Source organism: Capra hircus, chromosome 7 (genome assembly GCF_001704415.2).
Source record: "Capra hircus breed San Clemente chromosome 7, ASM170441v1, whole genome shotgun sequence".
Classification (NCBI taxonomy): domain Eukaryota; kingdom Metazoa; phylum Chordata; class Mammalia; order Artiodactyla; family Bovidae; genus Capra; species Capra hircus.
In genome coordinates this window covers 93,291,200-93,315,823 of record NC_030814.1, presented here as the reverse complement: position 1 = coordinate 93,315,823, position 24,624 = coordinate 93,291,200, and the positions used below count along the sequence as shown (strand labels likewise).

General features: G+C 54.0%; 2 protein-coding genes across 2 annotated transcripts in view; both read right to left on the bottom strand.

The window, feature by feature from the left end:
- Nucleotides 3,401–7,091, bottom strand: ZNF414 (zinc finger protein 414). Its single transcript, XM_018050990.1, has 8 exons — nt 6,968–7,091; nt 5,958–6,270; nt 5,520–5,627; nt 5,300–5,405; nt 4,406–4,752; nt 4,273–4,323; nt 3,683–3,856; nt 3,401–3,585 (listed from the first exon to the last, which is right to left on the bottom strand). Exons 1-8 carry the CDS (start codon nt 6,968–6,970, stop codon nt 3,512–3,514), a joined length of 1,176 nt encoding a protein of 391 aa, XP_017906479.1. The 5' UTR covers nt 6,971–7,091; the 3' UTR covers nt 3,401–3,511.
- Nucleotides 11,207–24,624, bottom strand: part of MYO1F (myosin IF) — a 36,122-nt gene continuing 22,704 nt past the window's right edge. The window contains exons 17-28 of the mRNA XM_018050949.1: nt 23,967–24,073; nt 23,381–23,479; nt 23,060–23,204; nt 16,078–16,192; nt 15,809–15,978; nt 15,023–15,168; nt 14,559–14,705; nt 14,218–14,366; nt 13,228–13,311; nt 12,432–12,627; nt 12,182–12,351; nt 11,207–11,674 (exon numbers count right to left, since the gene is read on the bottom strand). Of these exons, the coding sequence (XP_017906438.1) occupies nt 11,598–11,674; nt 12,182–12,351; nt 12,432–12,627; nt 13,228–13,311; nt 14,218–14,366; nt 14,559–14,705; nt 15,023–15,168; nt 15,809–15,978; nt 16,078–16,192; nt 23,060–23,204; nt 23,381–23,479; nt 23,967–24,073 (1,605 nt within the window). The 3' untranslated portion in view covers nt 11,207–11,597. The remainder of the gene's footprint in view (nt 11,675–12,181; nt 12,352–12,431; nt 12,628–13,227; nt 13,312–14,217; nt 14,367–14,558; nt 14,706–15,022; nt 15,169–15,808; nt 15,979–16,077; nt 16,193–23,059; nt 23,205–23,380; nt 23,480–23,966; nt 24,074–24,624) is intronic.

The following is a 24,624-nucleotide window of genomic DNA, read 5'->3' as shown; positions in this document are numbered from 1 at the left end:
CTGGGACCCCGATAAAGTGTGGGCTGTGCCTCAGGTCTGTCAGAGTCTGAAGCATCCCAGGTGATGCCCTTACTGTGGTCCAAGGATCACACCTAGACTAGCAGGGATGTTTGAAGTTTCCAGAAGGCAACAGACAGCGGTTGGCAGTGACTCTGCCTGTGTGTCTGCTCTAAGAGCAGAGCTCGGGGATTCTGGGCCCTTGTGTGTCCCTGCACAGACCAGCATGCACTCTGGGTCACATTCCCGGGTGTGGGTTCCCCTTTCGAGTAGGAGGCTGAGGATGAGGATGAAGAGGTCTGTGTCCCAAAGCTGCTCAGCCTGGGAACCTGCAGTTTCTGGCCAACCTGCACCCTCTGGGGTAGCTGCACACGGCGGGAGCCTGCCTGGACACACGGCCCCTCGTTCATCCTCCCTTCAGGTGGACACTCCTGAGCGCCCTCTGCTGGGCAGAGCTGGGGCCCTCAGAGGGACTGCTTTCGGGCATCTTGGAGTTGAGGTGGTGGGGGCGGGGAGGAACCCTCTGAGGTCACAGCTTGGCTGGCCAGAGAGGCCAGGGGCTGCAGAGGCTCATAAGGCACATTGGGGCCATTGGGAGCAGTAAGACTTCCCAAGCTAGCAGACAAAGATGGGACATGAGTTGGGAGGGGATGAGGGTAGGAAGTGGGGCTTCCAGGTGGCACAATAGTAAAGAATCTGCCTGCCAATGTGGGAGACACGAGAGACGTGGGTTCGATCCCTAGGTTGGGATGATCCCCTGGAGGAGGAAATGGTAACCCATGCCAGTATTCTTGCTCAGAGAATTCCATGGACAGAGGAGTCTGGCAGGCTACTGGTTACAGAGTCGGACACCATTGAGCAACCGAACACACATGTACGAGGGTAGGAGGCAGTTTCCAGTGACCCAGCTCCCCAGGCCTCAGAGCACTTTCAGCTTGCTCCAGAGGCCAGCGAGGGGCCCGGGAGCAAAGGGACTGTGGACCCACTGTACCCATGGGAGGGGCAGTTGCATCTACGCGGGTGATGGAGTTGGGAGGCAGGTACCTGGGCCAAGATGTTGGCTCTGAGTCTGGAAAGGTCCTGACACACTGGGATGTCCTGACACACTGGGCATGGCCTGGATTCGAGGGTGGCTGAATGAGGGCCTTAGGGGGAAAACTCCTAGGCACCGGGGGACCCTGGTCCCTGGAGATGCAGGAAAGGGTGAGCCTAGGGCCATATTCCCAAAGGTGTCTAGGGCCTTGCAGGTGCAGGAAAAGTGAGAGTGCCTGCGTTTTCTCATCAGTGGTAACTGTGTCCCACTTCTGGGGTCATGTAGAAATCAGTGTGACTTTGGAACCGGGCTCGGCTAGAGTCGGGCTCAGTCAGCTTACCAACCTAGCCTCACCTTCTCTATCTGTACAGTGGGCCCTTGACCCATCTCCTCCCCAGGTTCTTGAGAGGGCCCCAGGCAGCCGGCCACAGGCTTGGTGGCTGGAGGGATGTGAACTACTGGCCAACGTTTCTCAAGCCCCCTCCCTCTCTCCCCATCCCTCTGTGAATTCTCACAAGAACACCAAAGGCAGACTGTCATGACACCCACTTTAAGGACTAGGAAAGCGAGATACTGAGAGGGTCAGTCTTGGGGCTTCCTTGGCAGTCCTGTGGTCAGGACTGTGCTCCCAGTGCAGGGGGCATGGGTTTGATCCCTGGGGAGGGAACTAAAGTCCCACATGTTGCATGTCATACCCAAAAAGAGAGGTTGAATCTTCCCCAGGGTCACCCAGCTGTGAGTCCAAGGCTTCTGGCTGAGAAGTGTGTGCGTGGGGAGCTTATGGGGGTCTGGAGCCCCCAGGGTTCCCTAATGGTCCCACAGCTCGTGTTCAGTGTCAGCTGCCTCAGTAGGGGCCTGAGGGCCTGGAGATGGTGGCAGCGTGGTCACCTGGCCTGAGTTACCTGGGCCTCAGCTGCAACCCCATCAAGAACACTGGAGCCCTGAAGCCCCTTGTGAGGCCGAGGATGGAGGGGCAGGCGGTCCGGCTCCTGGGGGTCCAGGTGGGGTAGGTCCTAAGGGCACCAGATCTCCTTACTGCCCTTCCCAGGAGAAGCCGAAGGGCCTTCAGAACCTGGAAGTGTTCAACTTCGAGGAGACACAGTGGCCACACCAATGGGAGCAGGTGTTTGAGCCGATACCCCAGCTAGGCTTTACGTCAATGGCTTCCATGCTGAGGACCTTCCTTGGCTCTGAGACTGAGAGATGAAGATTCTGAGGAGGACCAGGGGAGGACGGGAAAGGAGACAAGGGGAAGACAGGAGGCTGCTGCTGGGTGAGGGGTGGGGCCTGGCGACTTCCCCCCAGGGGGTGACCAGTGTCTTGTTGGAGGCAGACAGAGGACAACCGTGATGACTTGGACGATGGAGGAGGTAAGGGATGAAACGGGGTGGGGTGGGGTGGGGCTAGGAGTCGCTGGGTTCTTGCTCACAGGATGTCTAGGTTCCCCAGGAGGAAGAGGAGAGGGATAGTGAGTGTGGCCCTGATAGGAAGAGAGGAAGAGGTGCAGGATGGGGCCTTGTGGGCTACTAGGAGGACAGGATCTTCATCCAGAGAGCTGAGAGGAGCGATAGGGGTACTAGGCAGGGGAAGGGGCACGACTGGAAGAGACTTGTTTCCAGGGGTCTTCAGGCTGGATGCAAGTGGGGGCGAGGGGTGGAGGATTGCTTCTGGTGCCCAGGACCAAGCAAGATGAGGTCTGGGCTGGGGGCCACAGGGCTGGAAGGGAGAAAGATGCAGGCGGTAAAGCCAGGCCCAGAGGGATGGGGCTTCCATACCCTGGAGGTTCGACCCTCAGGGTTCTGGGGACAGCAGCTGTGGGACCAGATTTTGAACCCTGGCCCCCACCTGACTCCCAGGAAGAAAAGGAAGGAGAGAACACATATGGGGGAGAGGAGGAGGGGGGTAGCCAGGCTCTGCAGGACTGGCCAACAACCAGCCTCATCCTCAGGGCTGGAGAGAAAAGGGGAGATGGGCAGCCCACAGTGAGAGTCCAGAGGACAGGCAGGGAGAATGGCTATGAGGCCTACACCCCAGCCTGCCACACAGTGCCCAGCCCCAGGTGACCTGGCACCACCCTACTTCTGCCAGGACTGTTCTGTCACCTCCCTGAGGGTTGGCACAGGCCTCAGGATCTGCGGGGTTCCAGCTGGGTGCTCCTGGGACTTTTCAAATAAAACTGGCAAGTGCCATCTCATCTGGTTTCTGGAAGTGGTGGGACAGAAGGGAAGGTCACCAACAGTTGTCCCAGGGGTGAGGTGACAGGAGAGGCGGGACACAGGTGGGCAGTGGGGGGGGGGAACCTGCCTCCTCCCAAGGTGGCGGTGCCCCAGGACTGCAGTGGAGGAGCAAGGGACCCGGACACACGGCACATCTCATCTACAGCTGGCTCATCTGCCTCTTTTATTGCCCCCGACCCCTGCCACCTCAGGCTTTCCATAAAACGACACCATTACCCACAGCCCGCTCCCTACGTGGCGGTGTTCAGAGCGGCGAGAAAACCGGGCACTCCCCCTCAGACAGCAGCTGCGATACCTTGGGTGCCAGCGGGGCCGGGTCTGGGTGGGGCAGAGGAGGGGGGCGCCTGAGCCTCAGCCCCGCTCCTCGCCTCAGGGTGCCCCACCCTTCCCACCCGCGCGCTACCCCCGGCCTTACCCGCCGGCGCGCCGGGGCGCGGCTGCCCGGGCGCCGGGGCCGCGGGGCCGCCGGGGCGGTGGTCCTCCAGGTGTAGGGTCATGGCGGGCCGCGAGGCCGTGGAGAAGGCGCACTGCATGCACGAGTAGCGGCCGCGCGTGTGCTCCCACACGATGCGGCTGGGAGCCGCGTGCCCTGCGGGCAGGCAGGACCCGATCAGCCCGGGCCCCGGGCGAGGGCGGGCCGGGCCCTTCCCAGCCTCCCCAGCAGCTCCCGGGAGTGGGTGCGCGGGGCGGGGGGCGCTGGGCTGGCCGATCCGCTTTTCCCGATCGCTTCCCCAAGTGTCTGGGGGCACTAAACTTGACTTATCCGCGTCCCCTCCTCCCATCCTCTGAACCCATGTGGGGGGTAAGGGCTCCGGATCCGGGCGCGAGTTTTACACGGAAACGCCGGCGCAGATGAAGGAGCAGGGGCGGCAATTTTTAAGGCAAAATCCTGTATTTCGGGGGAGACATTTCTGGGCACCTGGAAAGGGGGTGGGTATCCCCCAGGTCCCACCAGGCGCAGGAAAGAAATCCCCTCCACCCTCCCTGGTGGTCACCTGCACGCACCTGAGGGCGCGTCGGAGCCGCCCTGGGGTCTTCGCGGGCTGCCGCCTGCACCTGCGGTCAACGGGCGGATCAAGGTCAGAAGTCAGAGTGAGCCCAGCCCACCCTGAAGGCGGCCCTGATAGCCCACACTCACCTTGGCTCTTTTTCCAGACTGCGGCGCTGGAGGCAGGGGGCCCAGGAGCGGCGGCCAGAAAGGGGCGCAGGCGTGGGGGACTTAGGCCAAAAGGCGCGGGGTTCAGGTAGGGCAGAAAGGGCCCAGTGGGGGCAGGGGCAGGGGTCGTGAACGGCTCGAGCAGCGGGTACGGCAGGCCAGGCGCCGGCGCAGGATCGGATTCCGGGGGGCGCTCGGATGCCGGCGACTCCCTGTCCAGGGCCGGGGGTGGCGGCGGCGGGGCTGGGCTTTGCGCATGCTCGGCGCAAACATGCAGATGCTTGAAGAGAGAGCGGTGCGTGCGGAAGCGCAGCAGGCAGTTCTCACACCTGGGGGGCAGCACAGGGCTGGGCTGGGTCTCCCAGGGGACCCAGGGAGGGGCCTATCCGCGGTAACCTGGAGAGCCGCCGCTCCAGGGTGGTCAAGGACCCTGGGGCCAAATAACCTGACTCCCCCATCTGCGGGGGGAGGAGTTTGCCCTAAGCGGCCGCCCACAGTGGTCGCGACCCTTCCGGACTTCTCCAGGTCCGAACCCTGGGAAGATGAGGAAGGAAGTCTCAATTTTGACTTAGGTGATCAGTTTTCCTCTTGGGAGGCAGAGGACTGGGCCGAGTCGTGCCATCTCTGTTCCCCCCTACACACATACTCCCTCCCAAGCCCCGCCCTCGGGGTCCCTGGGATTGGCTCTAGAGACCAGTCTCTTCTGGGCAGGTAAGGGCAAAGCTGGCCCTAGATCACGCCCTCTTCCTGACTCAACCCCCTCGGAAAAGAAAGGGAGAAAAGCCAGGACCCCGGGTAGTAGCTGTCAAAATCGGTGGTCAGGGGGAGCTGCCTGGTCCCCCACACCAACAGAGGTCACGGTGGACCAGGTCTCACTTGAAGTAGCGGTTGGGTTTGTAGTGCAGCTTGCCGTGGGCCACCAGTTCCTGCATGTTGGGGAAGGTCTCGGTGCAGCTCAGGGCGGAACAGCGGAAGAGCTTGCCTGGCGGCGCAGGGATGAATGACAGAGGAGTGGAGTGGGGTGGCCAGGACTGGCCCAGAGGCTCGGCCCGCCTCCCACCCTAACCTGCCTCCCCACCATCTACCCTGGCCCTACCTTCCAGGGACTGTGTGGGTGGGCAGTGGGTACGCAGATGCTGTGCCAGGTCTCGAACGCTGGGGAAACTGAGGCAGCAGCCTGGGCTGGAGCATGGTATCTGCTTCCCTGAAGGATGCACAGAAGCAGGGGGAGGGTCACTATACCTTCGTCATCCACGCTGTCCAGGGCTCTGTCTCAGAGGGGCATTTATGGGGCTGCAACTACCCTGCAACTACTAACTATGGTTTCTTACTGGGGCCTTTACCCTCTGCCTCCCCCACCAGAAAGTAGCGGCTGAGTTTCCCTGGCTCCTCGTTGGAGCCACAGACTGCCACGCAATGGGGCTCATTAAGTGGTGATTCCCTCTAGGTGGGCCCCCAGTCTGGAGATACTCAGTAGTCTGCACTTCTGTTGTTCCAGGCCTGAGATCCCCCAGAAGGTCCCATCACGTGTCACCTGGTGGTGGGCGTCGTCTGGGAGGCCGCAGGTCCTCACTGGTCTTGGAGACAGTGCTGGTTGGGCCAAGGCTGTGTCCAGGTCCGGGATGGCCACTGTCTGGGGCTGGGGAGGCACCCTGCTGGGTCCCTCCGGTGGGCCCTCCACGTTCCCACATTGGGGGTGTGGGTGCCCGGTCAGGGCCCGGCTCCTCCTCCATGGAAGAGGACTTGGCTATAGCAGCCACAACTGGGGACACCCCTTTGTCGGTCTCACTGGAGCTGGGCTCTGCAGTAGCCGGCATGTCCGGGTTGGGCCCCGAGGGTTCCTCATCCTGGTGGAAGGAAGAGGTGGGGAGAACCCCTTGGGCCCAGGGTCTGCCTGCGCCAGCTAGGGGAACACCTTCACCTCGCCATAACCATTCGGTGTTTCTAAAACAGCGAATGCCCCAGAGACGTCACCCAGTTGGCTCCCATACTAGGGAGAAGCAGTGGGTGAGAGGGTTGAACGTCTGCCTCCAGTGTCCCCGTCCTTCGGAAGAGAGTTGGGAGGTGCGCCAAATGTAGAAGGGGGTACCTTTCCAGGAAGCCCCTATATGATAAGAAGCATGCTCTGATCCTAACTTGGAAAGCTGGGGGGCCCCCCACTACAGGGCAGGGGCGTGGCCCTGAGGGAGTGGGCGTCGCAAAGGCGGGGCTCTGAACAGGGCGCGGCTAGGAAGATTCTGGAGGGCCAGAAGCGGCCAAGTGGGTGTTTGAGGACCGAGATATATCTACCAGAGGGGTTCGAGCTGTGCAGGCGAACCGGAGGTGCTGGGACCCCAAACATATAAAGATCAGGGGGCGGTGCCTGAGCTCTGTAGGCGTGGCCCAGTCGAAGCCAGGACCGGAAGTAGGGGGTAGGGTGCTCCCTGAGTGACAGCGGCAGGCGACTGCCCGGATGTGGAGGCGGGGTCGGCTGGAGGCTTAGAAGGCCGCTCCCCGCCAGTCCCTGCTTGTTCGCCGCGTCCGCATCCCCGGTGCCGCGCTCACCATCCTCAGCCTGGTTCACCCTCTTGTTCCTGCGGCTCCGGCGGCTCCAACTAAGGCTGCGGCGACTCCTTCGGTGGCCGCGGGCTCGCGCTCACGTCGGCGCCATTTTTCGGCTCCTAGCTCTCGCGAGAACGGGGGCGGGGTCCGCGCACAGTGCTCAGCGAGGAGGCGGGGCCTGAGATCCAGGATTTTCAGGAACTGCTATGCCAAGAGGGAGAGGGCGATGGCACCCAACTCCGGTACTCTTGCCTGGAAAATCCCATGGACGGAGGAGCCTGGTGGGCTTCAGTCCACGGGGTCGCGAAGAGTCGGACACGACTGAGCGACTTCACTTTCACTTTTCACCTTCATGCATTGGAGAAGGAAATGGCAACCCACTCCAGTGTTCTTGCCTGGAGAATCCCAGGGACGGCAGAGCCTGGTGGGCTGCTGTCTATGGGGTCGCACAGAGTCGGACACTACTGAAGCGACTTAGCAGCAGCAATGCCCAGAATATGTGTACAGAGATCTAGGATTAAAAATTTCCCGGGCCTTTGTGTTCTCCTGTGCAAAATGAGCATCTTCGTTTGCTCCCGTCCCGTCACCATATCTCGAAGGGGGATAAACAGCAGTTCTCAGTTTTGAGAAGGTCATGTTTAGAGGGCTGCCTCTTTGGAGGGAAATTGCCGCGGACGTCAACATTTTCAATGCACTTAGTCCGGAAATTGGAATGGATCTGTTGAGATAGCCAAGGGCGGGAAACAAGTTCACTTTCCGTCCTCAGGACACCCGGAACGTGTGTAGCCTGAAGATGGAGTGGTGTGTGTTTTCAGGATAGGTGGAGAGCCCTGGCGTGAAATGAGTCACCTATCCAACTTACGTTCCTTGAGTGCCTAGTTTGTGCTAGGGTCTGGGGATCCAGAGATGAACAGGACAGGCCAACAGTCCTGCTCTCAGGGGGCACTCGCGTTTTAAAATGGGGAAACAGACAATGAATCAACAAATGCGGGAAATGATCTTATGGTTATATTAAGTGCCATAAAGGAAAAAGGGCTTCCCAGGTGGCGCTAGTGGTAAAGAACCCACCTGTCAATGCTGGAGATGTAAGAGACGCTGGTTCGATCCCTGGGCCAGGAAGATCCCCTGGAGGAGGAAATGGCAACCCACTCCAGTATTCTTGCTGGGGAGAATCCCATGGACAGGGGAGCCTAACAGGCTACAGTCCATGGGGTTGCAAAGAGTCAGTGGTGACTGAGTGGCTGAGCACAATAAAGGGGGGAAAAAAGCCCAGAAGGATGTGATGGTCACGGGCCAGGGAAGTTTCTCTGTGAGACGACTTCTGAGCTGTTGCGTGAGTGTCAGGAGGCAGTTATTCAGTGGAAGTTCAGGAGGCCACATCGCTGTGGGAAGAATGAATAGCTGGTTCAAGTGATCAGCTTACTGCTGGAGCCAGGTGGAGGCAGGGAGTAAAGATCAGAACGTAGACATGGTTCAAGAAAGGTCATTCAGGGACCTAGTGAACTGTGGAAAGAGAGGTGTGTGGTCTCTATTCTAGCTGATGAATTTTTAGCAGGGGGAGGAACACCATCTGATTGCTGGGTGTCCTTTGGAGGATGTATCATTGTTGGGACCGTAAGGTGGATCTTTGACCTAAGATCTCTGGAATACATTATTTAAGCATTTGAGAGTTCTAGCAAGTATCGGGGAAGACAATGGCACCCCACCCCAGTACTCTTGCCTGGAAAATCCAATGGACGGAGGAGCCTGGTGGGCTGCAGTCCATGGGGTCTGTAAGAGTCGGACACGACTGAGCGACTTCCCTTTCACTTTTCACTTTCATGCATTGGAGAAGGAAATGGCAACCCACTCCAGTATTCTTTCCTGGAGAATCCCAGGGATGGGGGAGCCCGGTGGGCTGCTGTCTATGGGGTCGCACAGAGTCGGACACGACTGAAGCGACTTAGCAGCAGCAGCAGGCAAGTATTGGCTTTATATACAATGTATTTCCGTCTATGTACATAAGATGAGCACATGAGTGCTTAGTGGCTCAGTCATGTCCAGCTCTTTGCGACCCCATGGACTGTAGCCCGCCAGACGACTCTGACCATGGAATTTTGCAGGCAAGGATGCTAGAGGGGGTTGCCATTTTCTACTCCGTTAATATGTACCTATCTGCTTTTATATGCCAAGAATATCTTTGGGAGGAGACATCAACAAACTGGGGTGGAGGGGGAACGGACAGGAATTTTGCAGTGAGAGGGAAGACAGAATTTTCACACTTTTGGGCTGTCTGAATTAAAAAAATTTTTTTTCTTTTTATTATCATTAATATGGTTAAAAACTCATTAAAAATCCTTTTTAGGAAGGGTGGAAGTGTGTGGGCGTGTGGGTGTGTGCAGGGGAGGTTGGTGCAATCTGGGGAAGGGTGGAGTGAGGTCTCAGAAAGGACAAAGAACCAAGAAAGGGAGAGGAGGGGCCGATTTAAGAAACTTTGTAACACAGTCAACAGGATGTTGCTGAATAGGCGGGGCTAAGATGACTGAAGTTTGCTGTCTGAAGATGCTATAACCTAGATATGAGATTGGAGAAGGAAATGGCAACCCACTCCAGTGTTCTTGCCTGGAGAATCCCAGGGACGGGGGAGCCTGGTGGGCACAGAGTCGGACATGACTGAAGCGACTTAGCAGCAGCAGCAGCAGCAGATATGAGATGCTGTCTGCTAGATGTCAAAACTACTCTCTTCATCCCCAGTGAATAGCCCTACTTCCTGCAAAAGTGATGGCTATTGCAGTGGGGCCTCAGGGATATACCCCTTATTGGGAAGAGGGGCAGCCTGCATGGTGAGTTCTAAGGCAGAGAAAGGAGACAGAAGCCTTCATTCCCTTTCAGCAACAGGAAATGCCCAGCTGATGGTGTTGTGGCTCACACAGTCCTCCCGCAGTCTGTCCCCCAATCTGAGTGTTGCTGAGAGACATGCACAGTGGTAGCCGGGCAGTGGAGGGGCAAAAATCATAGATGGAGGGAACCAGGAACATTCAAGAGCTTGTGAAGTGTGAAAGCAAAAGTCACTCAGTTGTGTCTGACTCTTTGGGACGCCGTGGACTATATAGCCCATCAGCCTCCTCTGTCCATGGGATTTTCTAGGCAATAATACTGGAATGGGTTGCCATTCCCTTCTACAGGGGATCTTCCTGACCCAGGGATCAAACCTGGATCTCCTGCATTGCAAACAGATTCTTTACTGTCTGAGCCACCAGGGAAGCCCCCAATTCAAGAGACAGGTTAAATGTTTGTGTAATGATTGACTAATAACAGGGCTGTTGAGGCACAGTTGCACAACTGGGATTTTTTTTTTTTCCTCCAGCCACACTCAGTGTTCCAGGTAGGTGTGGATCCTGAAGAAGGCTCTTCTGGCCAGTTTTTCTTCGATACCTATCTCCCATCCTCCAGGTGGGTAGGTGTCTTCCATCTGGATTCCTTCCATCACAGCGTAGATCACTCTGTGTAGTATTTGCCATCAAGGTCTGCTGACCCTTTCATCCTTCTTGGCTTCTCCAGCAATGCCTACACTCTCTCTCTGCACCTCTGTCCCCTGCTCTAGCCTCTGTCCCTTCTCTGGCTCAGTCCTGACCTCACTTATCTGGTTCCATCTCTCCCAGATGGACTGCCCTTTGTGGGGCTGAGCACAGAGCGGGTATTCATTTAGAAAGTCAAAATCCTTAGGCTCAGATCCAAGGATTCACCTGCATGTGTGGGGAGGTTTGAAAGGCTCAGACTCCAGCACTGGTTTTAGGACAGCTGGAAGGGGTGGACAGGTAGCCAGGCTGTCCCTCCTTCACCATAAGTGCAGAAACCCCTCAAATGTCAGAACCGGTCCATACTCCGGGTGAGTGAGAGCTAAGGAAAGAGACATGGGGTGGGGGCAGGGTCCAGGGATGACTCTGAGTGGATTATGGGGGGACATGTGGGACCTGCCTCCTTCCTCAGGGTCCCAGCTAGGTTTGGTATTGGGGAGATGTGTAGATTCAAAAGCTGACAGGGCCCACCAGAACATTTTCTGCAGGAGAGCTGGCATGTAGCTTCTGGAAGCCAGCAAGTGAGACAAGCTCAAGCTTTGTGAGGGATGGGAGTGTATCCAAGTTCAAGACTTGGCTCTGGAATCTTGGGTGAGTGACTAAACCTCCCTGGGCCTCCATTCTTCCATCTGTAAAATGGGGTTGTTTGCTGATCCTACCGCATAAGGTTATGAAAAGGCAGTCCTTGTTGGTGCTCAGTAAATTAATTCATATTCTCACTCGGCAAACATTTATTGCCTCGTTTATGAGAGGAGGGAAGTCAAGCTTGTCAAGGTCCTCCCAAATGTGCTTGGCTCTTTGCCCCTGGGACACAGCTCATATCCTACTCACAAGGCAGCTGTGAGGTAGGTCGTGTTAGCCCTGTTTTACACAGGAGGGAACAGGTATGACTTGTGGGAGGCCAGGGTCCAGGGCGGGGGGACAGGAGCTCCAGTGGTGACCCCAGGGCCTGGGTTAGGCTGGGCTGGAGGTCACAGAACTGGACCTTCTGGCCAATGCAGCCGAGGGAAACGAGACCCATGTTGCAGGATCCAGGTGGGCAGGTGGGAGGGCAGGGTCCCAGGTGCCCGCCCCACTCAGATCTTCTCCACATAGTTTCCAGGAAAGAGGCCCTCCTGGCCATGCAGCCGGCCTTTCCACCAGCCTGACGAATCTGTGGGAGAGGAGAAGATATGATCCCATCCCAGCTTGCCCCAGAAAAAGCCTTCATGCTGGCTCTGTGTGGGCAGAGACTGTCTTCTCTAAGACAGAAAGGGATGGAGCTGCATGTGCGTTTGCCTTGCCCTTGGCTCACACTTTCATTTTCTAGACCATCCACTGGTGCTATTCCCTCATCCTTCTTATATAGGTCCCTCCCCATGATCCCCATGGGGGACCCAGAAATAACTCCTAAGATGTTCCCCCACCCACCTGCAGAGGGTGCTGTTGAAGCTCCTCTAGGTGCAACCCAGGGTCAAAGTAGGAGGTGGCCTGGGCCATCCAGACAAGGCCCATTTCCAACTCACAAGGTAGGTCTGTTATTGGCCCTAGTGCTTAACAGGTGGGAAAAATGAGGCTGGGGTATTGGGTGTGATGCAGTGAGGCCAGGCTCCCAGGGTTGCTTAGGAGGTGACCTCCAGACCTTGGAGGTGTCCTTCTGTTTCTGCCCTGGCACACACACCTTCCATAAGGATCTCGATGACCTCGTTCACATTGAAGCTCAGCTCATCCACGTCTTGACCAACATACTGGTACAGTGCCCGGCACCTGGGGCCATGCGTCCGTGGCTGGGGCTTAGGTCGGCCTACACCAGGCACAGGTCGCTGTCCCACACTGCGCTTCCTCTGCATGCTGTGGGCACATGAGGGCACTTGTCACAGCCCCAGACACTCCCCATCCCATTCCTGGGGCTGCCCTCCCACACCACCTACCCAGCCACGCCCTGGTCAGGCACATTGAGGAATTCTGTGTTGTGCTCCGAGGGGGGCCGTGCCCGTGGGCGTCTGCTGGCCCCCAAGGCTGAGGACGGAGGGCCCCGTGGTGGCCTCTGGGATCCCCCTCCAGATGTGATCTCCATGGGCAAGGGGCCCCTTCTGGCAGAGGGAGGCACCCCATTGCGGTCCAGGCCTGCAGCAAGAGTAAGGATGGGAGCATTTGTCAGGGTGATGCTAGCAGGATTAGAGGAGGACTTAGCTCCAAGTTCCCTGAGGGAAGAGGTAGCTACTGTCAACACTGTATGATAAGGACTGGCCTGGAGGAAGAGACCCTGCGGTAAGAAAGGCATACATAGATTGAAACTGCCAGGGGTAAGATTCTCCCCCACCTACTTCTGTAGGAGGGCTTTTATGGGTGGGTCTTAGAGGGTGAATAGGAGTTCATATGGAATAGGAGTTTGAGAGACAGGCAGAGCAAACAGCTCAAGCAAACGCCTGGAGGGAAGACAAAATTTGGTAAATTGGCAAAGTAAGATGCAGCCTGCATGACAGGAGTTTAAGATGGGAGGAGAGAAGAGGTCAGTGGTTAGCTGGGGGTCAGAATCTGAAGGGTTTTTGAATACCAAACAATGCTGAGCCTTTATTCTATGGGAGATTGGGAGCTATAGAGAGTTCTGGACAAAAAAGAAGACAGTGGTCCACTGTTTGTAAGATCTCGTTGACAGGAGGTCTGTCTTAGGCCTTGGAGCCCACAAGAAGCAAGGAAGACATTTAGTAGCAGGTGTCTCTTCACCTCTGGGGGGCCCGGGAGCTGCCCGGGTAGCAGTCTGGCCTGGCCTTCTAGATTTTCCCTGTGCCATCCCCTTCCGTGTAGGCTCTGAAAGGGAAAAGGGAAAAGATAGGGATTGAGTGTGATTCTTGGCTCCACCCCCAAGTCCGGTTTACTCCGGGCCCCGCCCCCTAACTCACTGGCTCTCTCATCAGGACAGAGCCCCTTAGTTACTGGAATACTGATTGAGTGAGTGAAAGTCGCTCAGTCGTGTCCGACTCTTTGCGGGCCCGAGAAGGCAATGGCACCCCACTCCAGTACTCTTGCCTGGCAAATCCCATGGGCGGAGGAGCCTGGTAGGCTGCAGTCCATGGGGTCGCTAGGAGTCGGACACGACTGAGCGACTTCACTTTCACTTTTCACTTTCATGCATTGGAGAGGGAAATGGCAACCCACTCCAGTATTCTTGCCTGGAGAATCCCAGGGACGGGGGAGGCTGGTGGGCTGCCGTCTCTGGGGTCGCACAGAGTTGGACACGACTGAAGCGACTTAGCAGCAGCAGCAGCAGCAGACTGTACAGTTCATGGAATTCTCCAGGCCAGAATACTGGAGTGGGTAGCCTTTCCCTTCTCCAGGGGATCTTCCCAACCCAGGGATCGAACCCAGGTCTCCCTCATTGCAGAATTCTTTACCAGCTGAGCTATCAGGGAAGCCCCAGTAATTGGCCCCGCCTCTCCAGGACCCACCCCTCATTGGCTTTTGGGCCCGCCCTCTCCAAAGATCTTCCCATTCAGCAACTGACACACGGGTCTACTCTATGGCCACGCCCCTCCATATTTCGCTCACTTATTGGTTACCTCTCTAGCCCTGCCTTCTTCGTGGCCTCTTCTATTACCCACTCTTGACCTCCCTCACTGGCCCCGCCCCACGGTCTTGATTGGTCCCTGTCTCTGATCCCACCCCATACAGGGCCAGCCTCCTGTGCGCCAATCTCCTGGTTCTGCGCAGACTCACTGGAACTTTTGGGCAGTCCGTCACCCACGCTGACTGTGAGGGCCTTGCCGCTAGCCTTGAGCACCGCCACGTCGCCGGAACCACGCGAGAAAGTGACGCTTCGGGTGCCACCTCCGCCCCAGCCCTCTTTCTTCACCCGGAACTGTAGTCTGTGAGGAGAGGAGGAAGCTGTGGTTGTCCCCACCCGCCAAGCAGGGGTCACCTTCTCATCCCATCCTTGCGGACCCGGGCTGAGATGGGAGGGGGCAAGGCAAGGGCGCATTTCGGTCAGTGTGTGAGGCGGGGGAGGGGGCGCTGTGCCAAGCCAAGCCCGAGGGTGGTGCGGGAGGTGGGGGTCGTACGTGTCGCTGAAGGTGAGAGCCAGGGGCCTCCGCACCGCCTCCTCGAAGCGCTTGCACAGGAGGCTGACGAACTCAGTCTTGAAGATGCTTTCCAGGAAACTGTCGGCCGCGTCTTCTTGGAGGATGAAGAAGTCATCCTGCCGCGTGCTGGGGGAGGGGCGGGAGGAAAAGCAGGTGAGGCTGGCAGAAGGGCTGATATTTGCGATGCAACAGGGGAGGGGCAAATGAGGGGTGACACAGGCGGGGGCAAACGGGAGAGGTGGCAAGGAGCTGGAAAAGGTGGTAATAGAGAAGTCAGGGGAGGGGACCGGTGCTGTTGGCAAATGACCATGAATGCGAGGGCAAGTGAAGGGGACAGATAGGACCAAGAGAAAGTTGCAGGTACAGAAGGTAACATGTTCAGGGTGACAGATGGGGTGACAGGAGGGCAGCTGATGATGAAGGGTGCTAGTAGGGGGCCTCACCTGAGAGAAACTCCCCGGAGCGCCTGGATCTCCAGCTTCTTCTTCAGGACTTCACGCACCTGGCCCTTCTCAGGCCCCTTCTTCACCTTCTCCCGCCCGATCACATACACGCACTTGGGTGTCAGGATCAAGTCCCTCTTGATGGGCTATGAGGATGCAAGACCAGAGAGGCTGGTGCCAGGAGCCCTGGGCATGGGCAGCCTGGCCTCAGGGCATCAGACCAGGCAGAGGGGTAGTGCCGGCAGGTCAGGGGAAGGACAGGTCAGGGGAGGGTCCCTCTACATGAAAGTATATGAGTGGCCACTTTTTATAAGAAACAGGAGGTTAAATAAGGTTATGCTGGCTAGAAAGGAGTGTGTGGGCAATGAACAGGTATAGGATAGGTGAAGGTGTGTTTGCTGGGCATGGGTGTCCAGGCCTGATGAGAGTTTACCTGTATATAGGTATATCCGTGCTAGGTGAAGGTGTGTTTAATTGAGAGGCCTGTCTAGACTGCGTGAGAGGATACTTAATGGATAGGTAGGTCTTGGATAAGTGAAGGTGGTCCTGTGGTCAGAGCTTCTGAACAAGGTAAGCTTGCAGTTCTGGACAGATGTGTCTGACTTGGTGAGGATATATGTGATGGACAAGTGTGTCTGGGCTATATACAGGGATATATCTGATGGACAGTCGTACCTACATTAGTTGAGCCTATATCCATGGGCAGATGTGTTTGGGCAAGGTGCAGGAGTACCTCTGGTGGGGCATGGGCAGGGTCCCAGACATGGCCGCCTGCTAGTGCCTCACCTTGAAGCGTCGGTCATATTTGTTGACTGAGTCAGCAAAGTCCACACGCTCTCTCTTGCCTAGGAACTGACGCAGCTCCGGCCGCTCCTCCAGCCCCAGGTAGTCCCCAACAAAGTTCCTATTGATGCTGTTGCGTCTCCGCTCTTTCTTGTTCAGCAGGATGTTGGAAGCTGTGGGGGCACAGGGTCGAGGGTAGGGACAGAGGTCATGGTTTGGCTCCCCCAAGCCAATCCGTCCTCAGCCCCAGCTTCCCACCTGCAGCCTCTCACCTTCCTCCCGCATCTCTTCATACTTCCGGACCGCCACATGACGCCGCCAGGCCTTCTGGATGGTGCGGGCAAAGCCATCGAACTTGCGCTCTCGCATCTCCTCTAGAAGGAAGAGCTGGACAAGAAGGAGGGCTGGTGGGTCCTGGCATAGCACAGTTTCCAGTTTCCTCTGAGTTTCCACCTCACCCATGTGCTTTTGCTGACAGGCACCTACACACATGCTTTTACATTATGGACAAAAAATTTTGTCTTCTTCCAAATGACCAGACCCAGGAATCCCTCCCAATATGTAGCATAACTTCTGGATTAAATTACAACTGTAGATTTGTCTTGCTGGGTTTAAATCTCAGCTCTGCCACTTACCACCTATGTGGTCTTGCAAGAAATGTTATAACATCATGACTTTTCACCCTTATTAAGCTATGGCCTACCATCTGTGGGAGGTCCATATCCGTTTCAGAGATGTTAGAAATGTGAACCAATGTGCATCTTGGAAAACCAATAAAAGTACTGTAAATATGAAAATTGGACAGACAGGCCTGTTGATGTGACTAGTGACCATGTGGTTGTACAGTGTACAACCTGCACACCCATCCATAGCAGCCCCTGAAAGGAAGCTTTGATAGAAAAGCAGAGAAAATTTGAATTTTAAGAGTCTCCACCCAGAGGGGATATAGAGATTAAATTATTAGAGCAAGTCACCTGGAATAATAACCAGTGACTATATCAGGGAAGGAACCTATGGGATAAAATATTACAAATCTACAGTAATAAAATTAAAAGATGCTTGCTCCTTGAAGGAAAGTTATGACAAATCTAGACAGCATATTAAAAAGCAGAGACATCACTTTGCTGACAAAGGCCTATATAGTCACAGCTATGGTTTTTCCCATAGTCATGTATGGATGTGAGAATTGGACCATAAAGAAGGCTTAGTGCTGGAGAATTGATGCTTTCAAATTATGGTGCTGGAGAAGATTCTTAAGGATCCCTTGGACAGCAAAGAGATCAAGCCAGTCAATCCTAAAGGAAATGAACCCTGAATATTCACTGGAAGTACTGATGCTGAAGCTGAACCTCCAATACTCTGGCCACCTGCTGCAACGTGTCATTGTAAAAGACTCTGATGCTGGGAAAGACTGAAGGCAAAAGGAGAAGGTGGCGGCAGAGGATGAGATGGTTAGATAGCATCACTGCCTCAATGCACATGAATTTGAGCAAACTCTGGGAGATAGTGGAGGACAGGGGAGCCTGGCGTGCTGTAGTCCATGGGGTTGCAAAGAGTAAGACATTGAACAACAATAACAACAGTAGTAAAAAAAAAAAAAAGGGAGTGTTGATCAAAGAATAGAACCACCTTGGACCACGACAGATGGCTGGAAAACACTGTAGTTCAAATGGAAATTTAGTGACAAAAAGGACAGCATGGTCAACCAGTGACGGGAAAATAATTGAAAATTAAGTTGGGCTTTATTTAGAAAACAATAATTAGCACTTCAGCCAGAGGGTTTTCTCAAATACACAAATATCACATCACTGCTGAAAACCTGCCATTTTGATGACAATGATGGCTAATGTCTCCTAGAAACCCCAGACTTTCCTGGCAGGACTAAAAGAATTCTGCCGGTACTTTGTTCAAGCTCACTTTGAAAATACATATCTTGGAGGGCTTGTAGATCTCTGAGTGTGGAGTATTTCCTGCCATGTCAGTAAACAAGGATTTCAGTTCTCAGTGATTCTGGCCATCCAAATGTGAATACCTGAGCCCTAAGGGCACTCAGGAAGGAGAATACCTGTGTGACCTGAGAGTCATCAGGTTGTAGCCATTCCCTACAGTGAGCACTGAGGGACTCTGGATATGAAAGCACTGGATATTGGTCCCAGATAGCTGAGATGTGTATGAAAAGAGTGATTTCGGTGAGCCCAGACTCTGGCATCTTCCCATACATAGAAAAGCGCTAAATGCCTTCACCGGTGTCTGGTTTTCTTTAACTCACAAAATAACTTTTGAGGTTCAGACTACCTGCCCTTTGTTGCAGACTTCTATGTAACCTGACCCTCCCCCTAACTCCTTGGAGCAGTTCTCTCAGGGTCACTTGAGATTCTGTCCCCCAGGCTTAAGTCCTAAAAATTCCCACCAAATAAAACATAACTCTCAACTTTTCGGCTGTGACTATTAAGTCAACCGTGTTTATAACTGATCATAAAAAGTGGGTCTTCTTTCTCACCAGAGAGAAAAAACAACATCATCTCAGGCCGACAGGTTGCAGGCGATTGAGGGGTATTTTGTTGTTCAGTCACTAAGTCCTGTCTGACGCTTTGTGACCCCATGGACTGCAGCACACCAGGCTCCTCTGTCCTCCACTGTCTCCCAGAAAGTGCTCAAATTCATGCCTATCTAAGCATCTCATCCTCTGTCATCCCCTCTTCCTCCTGCCCTCAATCTTTTCCAGCATCAGGGTCTTTTCCAAGGAGTGGTATTTACATATTCTTTTGTTTCTCAGACCAGTACTCTGTGGATCCAGGAGTTTGTGTGCAAATCTTGTGCAAGTAATGCCTGTATAGGGTGTCTGGAGGGCACATACATGCATTCTGTGGTTTGCTGAGGGATTGGCAGTCTGAGTGAAGGGAGACCAGCCATGCAGAACTAGGGGCAGACCAGTCAACCAGGACAAGTGTCTTCCAACCTTGTTATTTCTGCCCAGGGGAGAGGGTTTGGTTTCAGCTTGGGAAATCTTTCTTTCTCCACAGTATTAAAGGCATCTCTTTTCATGCTGCTAAGGGCAGGGGTGGGTGTGCTCAAGGTGGATGACACATACACCCCAGATCTGAGCTTGACCTGGTGTAGTGCATTGAATAGCGTTCTCCCCGAACTTATGTGCACTTGGCGGGAACTTGTGAATGTGACTTTATGTGGAAAGAGGGTTTTTGCAAAGGTAATCAAGTTAACATGCAGCAGCAACAGCAGACTGGAGTAGGGTGAATCTAAAATCCAATCTAACTGGTGTTCTTATAAGAAGGAGGGACTTCCCTGGTGGTCCAGTGGTTAAGAATCCACGCTTCCAATGCAAGGGATGTGGGTTTGATCCCTGGCCAGGGATTATGATCCCACACGCTCCATAGTGTGTCAAAAAATAAAAAAGAGGGAAATTTGGACCCAGATACACAGAGAAGAAGGCCATGTGATGCCAGAGGCAGAGACTATACACCAACAATATAAGTATGATATATCTGTATACCAAGGAATGGCGAGGATTGCTGACAACCACCAGAATTTAGGGAGAAGCAAAGAAAGATTCTTTCCTGGCACTTTCACAGGGCTCACAGCCCTTGATTTTGGATTTCTAGCTTCCAGAAATGGGCTTCCCAAGTGGCTCAAAGGTAAAGAATCTGCCTGCAATGCCGAAGACTCGGCTTTGATCCCTGGGTTGGGAAGATCCCCTGGAGGAGGAAATGGCAACCCACTCCGGTAGTTTTGCCTGGAGAATCCCATGGACAGAGGAGCCTGGTGGGCTACAGTCCATGGGGTCACAAAGAGTTGGACATGACTGAGCATAAGCACAAGCCTCCAGAAAGGTGAGAAAATAAATTTTTACTAGGTTTAAGCCAGCCAGTTTGTGGTACTCTCTTACAGCATCCCTGGGAAGCTTGGGATAATTTTGAATTCATGATTACAAGAAACAAGACCCAACTCTAAATAAGCGCATCTGTAGTTGGGAAAGCTCCAACTCCATTAATTAACTTAATTCTTTGATCAATTTTTGAGAAACCACAGTTAAACTGTTTCCATTTTACTAAAATTATTTTCATTAGGATTAGTTTTCTTTTTGTTTTGTTTTTTTTTTTCCTGTGCAAATTTTTAGTCTGTTTTTTTTCCTTATGAGACTTTCCCACCAGGGACCTCCCCAGTGGTCCAGAGGTTAAGAGTCTACCTGCCAGTGGAGGGGGTGTGGGTTTGATCCCTGGTTGGAGAACTAGGATCCGACATGCTGCAGTGTGGGGCCAAAAATTCAATAAACTAAAGTTTAAAAACTTTCCCACCAAGCTTTTACCTTTATGAGCTTCATTATTTCCAGCTAGTTCACCTTTCCCCCCTCAAAATGTGCAGAGCGCAATTTTGGTCAAAATTTGATTTTACCTTCTGTTGTCTTAGCCAGTGCTAGCATTCTTTTTATACTGCAGCCATGAAGTTAAAAGACACTTGCTCCTTGAAAGAAAAGCTATGACAAACCTAGACAGCATACTGAAAATCAGAGATATTACTTTGCCGCAAAAGTCCATATAGTCAAGGCTATGGTTCTTCCAGGAGTCATGTACGGATGTGAGAGTTGGACCATAAAGAAGGCTGAGCACTAAAGAACTTTTGAACTGTGGTGTTGGAGAAGACTCTTGAGAGTCTCTTGGACAGCAAGGAGATCCAACCAGTCAATCCTAAAGGAAATCAGTCCTGGGTGTTCATTGGAAAGACTGATGTTGAAGCTGAAACTCCAATACTTTGGCCACCTGATGGGAAGACCTGACTCATTGGAAACGACCCTGATGCTGGGAAAGATTGAAGGCAGGAGGAGAAGGGGACGACAGAGGATGAGATAGTTGGATGGCATCACTGATTCTATGGACATGAGTCTGAGCAAACTCTGGGAGTTGGTGATGGACAAGGAGGCCTGGTGTGCTGCAGTTCATGGGGTCACAAAGAATTGGATGCAACTGAACTGAACTGAGCATTCTTTTGTCTTTCTGTGTGCGTGTGTCAATTTTTATCTTTTCCTTTCAGAGTCATATATTCCAATTTGCCCGTAATCAGCAAGATGGATTCTCTTTCTCTCTCTCACCCTCTCATTTTCCTCTTTTTTTCTAGCCCTCCCTCTCTCTTCTCTTTCTTATGTGTTAACACTTAAATTCTTCCAAGTGCAGTTTTAGCCTCAGACAGTTTTGGTTTGTACCGTTTACTGGAGTGGGTAGCCATTCCCTTCGACCCAGGGATCAAAGCCAGGTCTCACTGCTTTGTAGGCAGATTCCTTACCATCTGAGCCACCAGAGCAGCCCAAGTTTCTATCACTAACAATATCTATTTTGAATGTGATTCTACACTGTTTTTATTCTTTGGAGCAAAGTACATCCATAGTGAAAAGCTCTAGGAGGAAGATGCCAACATATCCAGGGGATGAAGAATCTGGATCTTCCACGAAAGACTGTTGTAGCTATGGAATCTCTAGAGCCTCCACCCCACTGTGTTATGTTCTTGCTTTGCTGAGAGAACAGTTACTTGTAAGTTACGGTAACATTAAGGGAATCATGCAGACAATCCCCTGGTTGTATTCATAAAGTCCTTGAGAGGCTATGGAGCAGGTGACATGATTATGCATGTGATGGGCACCCAGCTGGGCCTGGCCCATACCCCCAGCACACCTTGCCCCCATGCTCCAGCTTCTCTGGAACCTAAGATTCCTTTGGAAGTCTGGTGAACCAGCCCAGTTCACTGAGATGGGCATCCCTCTGTGTACTTTCCAGTCCTCGTACCAAAGCAGGTGGCCAGACAGGCCCTTAGGGGCTTCTTCACCTTGCTTTCTTTTTGTTATTCTTGTCACTGTTGCTTTTTAAAAAACTTGCCCCCTCCCAGCTTTATTGAGCTATAACTGACATACAGCACTGTGTAAGTTTACAGTGTACACATATATGTTGATCTGATATACATATTATGTTGCAAAATGATTACCACTATAGGTTAGCTAACCCTTCTGTCCTGTCACATAATTACCATGTCTTTCCTGTGGCAAGACAATTGAAGATCTACTCCCTAAGCAAATTTCCAGTATTTAATGCGCTGTGCTTAGTCACTCAGTCATGTCCGACTCTGCGATGCCATGGACTATAGCCTGCCTGGCTCCTCTGTCCCTGGGGATTCTCCAGGCAAGAATACTGGAGTGGGTTGCTATGACCTCTTCCAGGGGATCTTCCCAATCCAGGGATCGAACCTAGGTCTCACATTGCCGGCAGATTCTTTACCATCTGAGCCACCAGGGAAGCCCCCTGTATATAACACAGCCAGCCTTAATCACCACACTGCCCTGTATGTTAGATCCCTAGAAACTTAACTGTCATTGTTGCTTATGCTCTTGAAAGCAGAGGCAGCATAAAGTTTGGGGTGCTTCCAGCCTTTGATAAAAGGCTAGAAACTGATGACAGTGTGCTAGAAGGATTATTTCTATATTGGAGGATGGGAAATGAGGTTTGTTTTATAACAAGAAAATTGCCACTTTGGGACTTCCCTGGCAGGCCAGTGGTTAAGAATCTGCACTTCCATTGCAGGGTGCATGGGTTCGATCCCTGATCAGGGCACTAAGATTCTGCATGCTGTGCAGCGTAGCCAAAGAATACATAAAAATAAGCTAAGAAAATTGCCACTTTGACCTGAATCTCTGGTCCAGGTACTCATGAATGAAAGAATGAAATAAGAAAAGAGAGAGAAAACAGGACAAGAGGAAGGCAGGCAAAGGAAGGAATGAAGATGATAGATGGGGATGGAGGAAAGAACAAAGAAAGGAAAGGACAAAAAGACATTCTGGTCCCTTCCAAGGGGCTACCACCGCAGGTGGATATGTGTTTCTCCAGCAGCTTCCTGGCCCCAAGGACCCTCTAGCTAATTTCTTTTCTTTTTTTGCCATGCCCAATGGCATGAAGGACCCTAGTTACTCCACTAGGGATCAAACCTGCACCCGCTGCATTGGAAACTCAGCATCTTAACCACTGAACCACCAGGGAAGTCCCACTAATTTAGTTTTCCTGAGCACTGTGCCTCGGACTTCCCACTTTGTTTAATTCTCACGTTGATCCTGCAGGGTGACTAGGACTCTCCGCAATTTCCAAATGGAGAAACCGAGGCTTGAGGGTGGCGGGGAGGAAACGTGCCCACGGCCATCCAGGCGCCTGAAGAACAGGACCATGCAAGTGATGCTGGTGTCTGTCTCTCCCACACACTTACGGACTCAGGGTTCTTAACGAAGACCTTGGTGCTCCCCATCTGGTACTGGTCCGGCTCCATGTTGACTGCCCGCAGCAAGTGCTGGACCCCCTGACGCTCATCCCCGCGCCAATACGGCCACGTCTCGGGGGTCAGAATGGCGTACCTGAAGCCAGGGCCGGGGAGGGTGTGAGCGGCTGGTGGGGCTGCGGGGAGGGTGGGCGGAGCGGCGGGTGGTGGGTGGGGCGACTGGAGTGGGCAGGGGGCGGGGCAGTGGTGGGGGCGGGGCAGTGGCGGGGCGGGGCCGGCCGGAGGTGGGTGAGTGTGGTAGGGATGCCTTACCTCTGCAGGAATTTGGCGAACTGGCGGCGGTAGGCGAAGCCCGCGCGGCGCACCCTTATGTTCTCCTTCAGGCCCAGGTACTCCACCTGGTGCTTGACCCTGGGGAGAGGGCAGCCTGAGTCCCCTGGTGGCGGCCTCACCGCTTCGGGGCTGTCTGGATTCATGCTGGGAGCAGTTTAGGGGGTGAGTTCTGAGGTCTAGGGAGGGGGTTCAGTGCTGGTCCAGGGGTCCACTTTGGAGTTAGTTCTGTCACTGGGGGCCTGGGTTCTAGGGGGAGGGGTCAGTGTTTGCTGCGTGGTCAGTTTTAGGAACAATTCTAGGGGTGGGTCCTGGGGTCTGGGGAATGAGGGGGACTGTATTATTAGTTCCACGGACAGTCTGGGATCCTCCCTGGGGACCTCGGTCAGTGCTAGGTGTAACCCCGGGGCCCTGAGGGGTTTTGCGCTGGTCCTAGGGGTTAGCCTGGATGAGACCTGTGATGGATTCCATGACCCTGGGTGGCGGGGGAGGTTTGCGAGGGAGGGTCAGTCTCAGGGACAGGGAGTGTGGACTGGCTGAGATGGGGCGGGGCGGGGGGCGGCGTCACCTGTTCTCCTCCCAGTCGCGGGGCCTCTTGGTCTCATTGGGCTTGATGCACCGGATGTAGTGGGGCGTGCATCTCTTCAGCGTGGACACCAAGTCATTCGCTTGTTTCTAAGGTGGGGAGAGAAGATGGGGATGGGGGGCACGGATGGGACCCTCTGGCCCCTCTGTCTTCGCATTCTGAATACAGCCCCAAGAGACCCAGACATGCTGCATGGGAACGTGGGCATGGCACCTGATGGACCCAGGCATCCCTGGTCCCCATGTGGCTGTGTTAGCACGTACCACATGGGGTTCATATCCTGTGTGTGTACCTGATCCTTGAACCCCAAACCAGGAGCTCTCATGTCTGCCGCACTCGCTGCTTAGCCAGGTGCAGAGTAAGTGCTCAGCGAAGGTTTGTTGATGGAATAGCTGAGCACGTGGGAGCACACACTTCCTGGCTATTTCTGCCTGTCCTTTGGGGCACAGGTGTTTTAAAAGCAAAGAATCACACGTGTGTGCCTGTGAGGTAGTCCTGCAGAGAAGACTAGAAAAGACATCGTTCCAAGGGGGACGACTGGAGGATTGGTAGAAGAGACCCTGGCGTGGATCACAGTTCTGGTGTGCGATCCGGGTCAGTGACTGCACCTCTCTGAGCCTTGGCCTCCCATCTGCCAGGT